The following is a 7,982-nucleotide window of genomic DNA, read 5'->3' as shown; positions in this document are numbered from 1 at the left end:
ATGCAGGATTTGGAACAAATGCTATGATATTCATATTGCTGTTCATAATTTTAACACTAGAGGTACTAGAACAACGATTTGTACCATTAAATTCGAGTATTCAATTGAAGAAGTCTCTTCTGATTTAAAAATAAGTTAACTTTGGAATTGTCTTTGTTGTTGTTAAGTGCCCTCGTGTGGATTCTGACCCACAGTGACCCTGTAGAGGGTTTTCGAGGAGCAGCTGGTGAGCTTGAACCTTGCAGTTCACACGACTTTGCGCCACACCAGGATAAGAGTTCACAAATTTCTTTTTATCTTCTCTTTTGTTTTTTGTGCTCCACTTAGTTTCTATTGTTTTATTTGGTCTGTATATAAAATTATGTCACTCTTTAAATTTGGTTCTATTATACCAAATAAATCTGATTAATGAAAAAAAATGTATAAGACAAGCAAAATTTATAATATTTACATTAAAATTTCGATGCTAACTTAAAAATGTTTACTTGAAAAAATTGTAAGTGAAAAAAAGGTGTTTTTTTTTGGAACATATGATTTTGTTTTTCAGGTCTGATATAGTACTTACAAGAAATAGTACTTACAAGAAATAGCACTTATACGGCAGTTAGAAATAATTTCATTAGTTTATCGTGTGATCTTTGTTGACTGGCCCTTTGCATATCTTCACCAATGTTTTTCAACTTGAAATAATATTTAAAACCCTGCGCACTTAACTTTCAGACCTTTGATGCTGTGTCTTCACAATTCATAGGTCTTGCTGATACCTGACTGGCGGGGAGAGCGTTCTCAAAGCGCATAATACAAATACAAATATTCCCTCAATCGGAAGACTCCTTTGGTTTGCTTTCTGCAAACCAGATACTTCAAAAGTCTCGTGAACTTTTTATGCGTTCTTATGTGGTTGACAAAACAGAACTGAATGTGATACTATACCCAATCAGTCCAAAATGAAAAGGAAAATATAATTGTTATTATAAAAACTATTTATAAAATGATATCAATTTTATTTAGTGACTGCCTAGTGGTTACGAATCAGGCTGTGAACCTCAAGGTCAGCAGTTCGAAACTACCAGCTGTTCCACGGGAGAAAGATGAGGCTTTCTGTTCGATTTACAGCCTCGGAAACCCTGTACAGGGTCGCTATGAGTCGGAACCGACTCCACGGCACATAACAACAACAGTTCCCTTCTAATGCAGTGCTTCCTTGTGTCTTGTTTGCTTGGCATCTAGGTGTTTGCTTTGAACAATCATTTTCTTGATGTCCTAAGCATGTAATCCACGCCTGGTGAGGCCATTAGAAGAAAAGGAAGTTAGCAAGTATGCCTTGAGATAAGGAAAAGGCATCAGGATCTTAGCGGTGGGGGTGAGGAGAACCTAGGAGAGGAATGGATTGAAGGAAATTTAAGGGGAGTCCTGGTGTAGGCAAGGACGACGGTTCAAACCCACCAGCCGCTCCTCAGAAATCCTACACCAGGTCACTATGAGTTGGAACTGACTCCAAGACTTCACAACAATAATTATATCCGTACAAGTGCCAAGGCTCGGATGGTGAAAGCAAGGACATTAAAGATATGGCCCCAGACAGAGTGTTAGTCCTTAAAGGTAGAAAGAGAAAGCAAATAATCAGACTTTCAAAGAGGCCTACTCAAAAGTATTAAAAAACAGGGATAAAGTGTCCCCCTAAGGACAGGAACAAAGAGGGAATCCTAGCCAAAGACAGCAATAGAGACGTGGGTATCCCATCCAAAATGTTCCTGCGAGTCTGTGACTAAAGGAGAGTGTTGCAGTCTAGGTTTCTGGTGGTTTTCATAGAATATTGGAATTTAGACTTCCGTTTTGGAAAACAAATTTCAGACTCCCAGGATTTCAATCCTACAGTTTGGGATTTCAAATAGGTTCGGTGAAGACAGGTGGTCAGTGTCATTTAGAAAGACAATCCAATCGGAGTTAGGAATTAATTTCCACCGGTTTAGGGTGATTTCAGCGAGAGTTGGAGGAATTTAGACACGTGTATGTGGGGGTGAATTTCAGTTCCGATGGGTTCATACATTTCGTTTGGGGATGAATTTCTGTCAGGATTGAGGTGCATTTCCGTGAGTTTAGGGTGAATTACTTCTGGATTGTGGCGGTGCATTTCAGACAGCGTTAAGAACAGTCGCGACTGAATAAATTCCGTTCAGGATGGGGTGCTTCTCGGGTCGCACTAGGCTGAGCAAGTCCGAGAGGGGTAATTTAGTTGAAGCGCTGATGAGGTTCAGGCGGAGGGAACCCCCATTTGGGCAGGGAACGAGCTGACGGCTCGGGGCATTTCGGGGCGGTTGTGACTCTGCTAGTTGCGCGTCGCTCCAGTCCCTCCCGCTCCCGGGGGAACCTGTTGCTGGAGAAATGGGCAGATGGTGGGGACGAAGAAGGGCCTTCCCTCGCCTCTGCCCGGGCCTCACGGCAGCACTTTCACCCTAGAGACGCTCCCAAGGTGGCCCCTCCCTACGTTCTTTTATGAAAAAGAAAAGAAAAGTAACCCCTCGCGGATAAACGTCGAGTTTAGCAGCGGTGCGAGCAGCTTCCGGGAGCAGAGGCGCGGCCCAGAAGGGGAAGGGGGAGGAGAAGACGGAGGAGGAGGGAGGGAGGAGGCCAACATGGCGGCGCGCAGGGCTGGGCCGGGCCGCCGTCGCGCCTGAACGCCCCATCGCCCTAGCTCGGCTCGCGGCGCCCACGCCCGAACCCAACCTGGCCCCGCGGCTGCGGAACACGCAGGACAGGAGCGCAGGGGCCCTTCCGGGCGTGGGGGCGGCGCGGAGGTAGTGCCGCGCGGCTCGCGAGGCCGGGGACCCTCAGCTTCGCCGCCTGCCACCAGCGCGCCCCGGAGGCCCGAACCATGGAATCAGAGGAGGAGCAGCACATGACCACGCTGCTGTGCATGGGTTTCTCGGACCCCGCCACCATCCGCAAGGCCCTGCGCCTGGCCAAGAACGACATTAATGAGGCCGTGGCGCTGCTCACCAACGAGCGGCCCGGCCTGGACTACGGCGGATACGAGCCTATGGACAGCGGTGGTGGCCCCAGCCCGGGTCCTGGTGGGGGGCCGCGGGGTGACGGCGATGGCGGCAGCGGCCCTTCCCGCAGCGGAAACACCGGAGGCGGGGGTGGCTTCGACCCCCCGCCCGCCTACCACGAGGTGGTGGACGCAGAGGTGAGCAGGGGTTACCCGTGACCCCTCCGGGAGAGGTCGCTGGGGGGGAGTTGGTGGGGAGGGGACACACCCCACTGCACTTGGAGTGGGGTGAGCGCACTGGGCAGGGGTGCACAGAGCGGATACCAGGCCTCAGTCAGGGCCGGGGGCGGGGGGCACTGGAGTAGGGGAGAGGAGCGCCCCCCCCAGGGAAGAAGTCCGAACGGGAGTTAAGGGTGGGGCGTAGGGCCGAGGTACAGAGTGGGGTAGGGTCTCCTGGGCTGTGGACTGAGCATGCTAAAGGAGCTGGTTGAGACCAGAGTTAGGGGTGCGGCAGAGGAGCTGTGGGAAGGTAGATCCTCGAGTGTGTTCATGGTGGCGCGGGACGCCGTGTATTGAGGACCTGATAAGGGGGGTAGTAGGAGACTGAAGCTAAGGTCAAAGATTTTGTGACCCTGAAGTATTGGGGGAGGCGCCAGGTGCAGAGTCAGGAAAGTGGGATTGACCAGCCGGATTGGTGACCGTTTGCTGGGATTAGGAATGGGGTTTGACTGTTAGCAAGGATTAGGAAGAGTGGAGATTGGATCAGGTCTAAAATGAAGAGGGTCTGGGTAGGGACTGAGAGTAACAGGAATTGATGTGGGGGAAGGGGCTTGAATGCAATAAAGTCTGGGGGTTCCAGGCTTTAACAAAGGTCAGGTGTTAATGCAGTGGCTATTGGATTGAGAGGTTAGAGGTAAGAGTTGAGGAGGGACTGGGCAGTGGTGGGCATTGACATTGGAGGATGAAGCTGCTATACTAAGTGTGGGTAATGAGGTAGAACTAGACAGGAAGGGATTATGGTGGTACTGGGGGTGATATGCAGAGGGTTGGGGAACAGAATCTAAGATTAAAGAAAGTGGCAAAGGATTTCGATCTGGGCAGCTAACCACAAGGTAATTAATTCGAATCTACCAGTTACTCCAAGAGAGGAAGAAAGACGAGGCTTCCTGCTCCTATACAGATTTACAGCCTCGTAAACCCTGTACAGGGTTGCTAGACTCCTCCCACATAACAACAACAACAAACCCTAGATAGATAGATAGATAGATAGATAGATAGATAGATAGATAGATAGATAGATAGATAGATGGTTGCTTTGAGTGGACTCCACCATGTTTCATAATTTTGAACAAATCTCATGTTTAGGTAGAAAAAGGCAGGCCTGTTTCATTTAGGATGTGAGCATAGAAGATGGGAAAGAAAACATACTTTTACCATGATAATGAAGGTCAACTAGAAGCAGTGCTTTTGAATAATTTGTAGAAAAATGGCAGCTCATGGCAACAATTTTGGTCAGGTTGATTGCATGGGGCCATTAGAGCAGTTTAATCAGATCACAGAGGGGCACAGACCTCAGATTAATGTGTTTATATGTGGTGCTGCGGGATTGAGTTTTAGACCCCAAGGTCGGTGGTTCAAACCCACCAGCCATTTCTCAGAAACCCTGCACATGTTTGCTGTGGGCCGGAACCGGCTTCACAGCACTTACCAGCAACTACAGTAACATTTAAAAATTGACCTGAATTTGGATAATTCTTACTGAAACTTGACTGTCTGAAAGGATTTTTAAAGTTTCATATATTTGTAGCAGTTGCTCTTGCAACAAAACTAACTTGAGAAAAAAAAGTTACGAAATCTTCACAAGATTTTGTTGGTCTCCAGACTTTAAACACTTGATAAATTATTCTTACCCAGTACCTCAACTGTACCATTGACTAACATAGTGAAGTGAAGATGATTATTCCTAGTTCAGATTTTTTTTTTTTTTTTTTTTAATTCCAGCATAAGTAACTCATCAACTCTGCGTGGCACAAATGATTAATGTACTTAGCTATTAACTGTAAGGCTGAAGGTTTAAATCTACCCAAAGACTCCTTGGAATAAAGTTCTGATTGTCTACTTTGGAATAATCAGCTGGAAACTATGGAGCAGAGTTCTACTCTGGCACATGTGGGATCACTGTGAGTTGGAAGTGAGTCAGTGGCAGAAGTGAATAGATAGGTTTTTGAGTTAAAGAAAAGAACTAACTGCTCTTTTCCAGCCCCTATCATTCCTTCCCTTTCTTCTTCTTTTGACCCAGTTTTGAAATCAAGAAGAACCCCATTGCTTTTTCTTAAGGTGCTTGTATAACTCTACAAAGCACTACTGTGTATTTTCATTACAAGAGAAATTTTGTTCTGTTTTCTTCCCTTTTATCACAGCTTTTAGTTTCTTATGATTGAAAGCAAATGAAATGATTTTGGGCACTGACATTAATATTAGTTCATTGCCTGTACATTTAAGTAATGTACAAAGAATTGGGAATGACATCTTTTGATGTGACTGGTAGACTGAGGAATGTGCTTTCAGGTAAAATGCAGAGAATCTATAGCTTTTTGAAGATGTGTGTCAAGTCTTCATTTCCTCTTGACTTGTGGATTTGGCTTGGGAGAGGCTGTATATTGTTTACTTCTGACAGTTTCAGGAAAGCCTGGTGACTGAGGCTGCCTTACCCACGAGCATATTGGCACAAGTGCAGGCGGACACTTGCCTGACACGCGGGAACCTGATGAGAATGTTTGTGAAAAATAAATGATGTTGCAGCATCTGACCTCCTGTCTGATTTCATAAGAAGGACAAGAAGCAGAGAGAATCACTATCAACAGCATCAACCCAGAAATCATCCAGGCTGATTTCTATGAGGTGGAGGTTGACCATACCTCCTTTCTCCAACCTTCATACCAGTCTGACTCCAGCCATCCCTCCTGTGGCCCTCTGATGAGTTTGAGAATTCATTGCATTGGTCATACAGAACTCACAGACTATAATCAAAGTTATAGGGCTTATTAGGGAAGTGTTGTTATTAGGTGCTTTCGAGTCAGTTCCAACTTACAGTGACCCTATGCACAACATAAGGAACTCTGGTAATGTAGTGGTTACGAATCAGGCTGCTAATCTCACGGTCAGAAGTTTGAAACTACTAGCTGTTCCGCAGGAAAAAGATGAAACTTTTCTGCTCCCCTAAAAATGTACAGCCTCGGAAATCCTGTACAGGGTCACTGTGAGTTGGAACCGACTCCACGGCACATAACAACAACAACAACAACAAATGCAAAACATAAGGTCTGGTAGTGTAGTGGTTACAAATCGGGCTGTTAACCTCAAGGTTGGCAGTTTGAATCTACCAGAGGTTCCGCAGGAGAAAGATGAGGCATTCTGCTCTCATAAAGATTTACAGCCTCGGAAACTCTGTACAGGGTCACTATGAGTCGGCACCGACTCCACGGTACTTAACAACAACAACAAATGCACAACAGAGTGAAACACTGCCTGGTCCTGTGCCATCCTCACAGTTGTTGTTACACTTGAGCCCATTGCTGTTGCCACTGTGCCAGTGCATTCAGGAAGTAACAGGTTACAATTTGGAATCAGGATCAGGAAGCTTGTAGGCGAAAATCTCCCTTCTTTAGTGCGGGACAGCTCTTTCCATACATCTCGACTTCCTGAGGAGAGCAGGCTCCTCTCTGACCCTTGACTTTGCCTTGCCCTGCTTCGTCAAGTGTTATAAATCTCTTCAACTCCACTGATAAATGCCCAGAGGTACTCCATTCCACCAGTAAGCTAGCCAAAGGTGCTCAGTTCTCACTCCATGGTTCGGCACATCCACTGGTTGAAATTATGTGCTTGGTTCCTGGCTCATCTTTCTTGGTAATGAAATACCTCATTTACTCTGGAACTGGCTCTCTACTTAAGCCTAGCAGAATGGCAAAATTTACTGATCCCTTCATTAACCATACATCGCACTGGGTCCCATCTAATCATTGTGGAAATATAAATCATGCATGGCTCAAAGAACCATATTAAGTCATTTACCACATTACAACATTTAACCCAGTTTTTGCCTCTGTTGTTTAAAAATTGTATTGCTTGCCACTGTACAGTTGATTCATCATCTTTGCTGTGGACACTGGGAAACTTGAGACTGTGATGCTGGGAAATAGTGCCAGGGGTCTAGTTATTGCTGATCATCTCCAGTGGGTTAGACACTGTATTAGATGCTTTATACATTTTCTTGAATCCTCATTGAGATAAGGAAGTACCATCATTATTTTAGACATTGGATTTTTAACTGATAGAGTCGAACTTTGAATCCAGGTTTCCCTAATGGCAAACCACCAAGCTTTGCATTGCACTCTACTCATGGTTCTAGGATCATGTTCATTTGATAGCCGTATGGATAACAAGGGGAAAGAGACAGAATTTTGAGGCACAAGTGTAGGAGTGTTGTGAGCACTGAATCAAGGCTTTAGAAATAGAATAGTTTGTAGAATGAAAGGTGAATCATAGTTTGTTTTTTTTTTTTTAAAGCAGAAGACTTTAAACATTAATAATGTGCTCAGTTCCCTTGTTTTTGACTCCAAAGGAAGTAGAGTCAGTTCATGGAAGAGATGGGACTAAACTCAGGCCCTCTCCCTGCCCTCTTTCTCCTACCAGCTACTTTCCTTTAAAGGAATAAGGAGTAGGGTACGGTATTGGGTTAAAGTCGATGAAAAAGTGTTAAAAACAAAGCCAAAAAACAGGTGAAGGTTTTCAGCTATTGTATAACTTGCTATTTTTATTTCTAAAGTAAAAACCTCATTGCCCTATTTTAAATTGTCTAAGTTTCGATTTGCTACACAGAAAGTTTTTGTTTTAGTGTCCTCTAAACACATTGGGGGAAGGAGCTCTGGTAGCGTAGTGGTTACGAATTGGGCTGCGAACCTTAAGGTCAGCGGTTCCAAACTACCAGCCG

At 45.3% G+C, this 7,982-nt stretch overlaps 1 protein-coding gene across 1 annotated transcript in view; it reads left to right on the top strand.

Annotated features, from left to right (window-relative positions):
• The first annotated feature begins 2,623 nt into the window (after positions 1–2,623).
• The window catches only part of USP24 (ubiquitin specific peptidase 24), a 184,720-nt gene continuing 179,361 nt past the window's right edge, over positions 2,624–7,982 (top strand). Inside the window, exon 1 of the mRNA XM_006839815.1 lies at positions 2,624–3,190. Within this exon, the coding sequence (XP_006839878.1) occupies positions 2,876–3,190 (315 nt within the window). The 5' untranslated portion in view covers positions 2,624–2,875. The remainder of the gene's footprint in view (positions 3,191–7,982) is intronic.

Source organism: Chrysochloris asiatica, unplaced genomic scaffold (genome assembly GCF_000296735.1).
Source record: "Chrysochloris asiatica unplaced genomic scaffold, ChrAsi1.0 scaffold00026, whole genome shotgun sequence".
Taxonomy (NCBI): domain Eukaryota; kingdom Metazoa; phylum Chordata; class Mammalia; order Afrosoricida; family Chrysochloridae; genus Chrysochloris; species Chrysochloris asiatica.
Note: the sequence above shows the minus strand (reverse complement) of the source record. Positions and strands in the feature narration are given on the sequence as shown.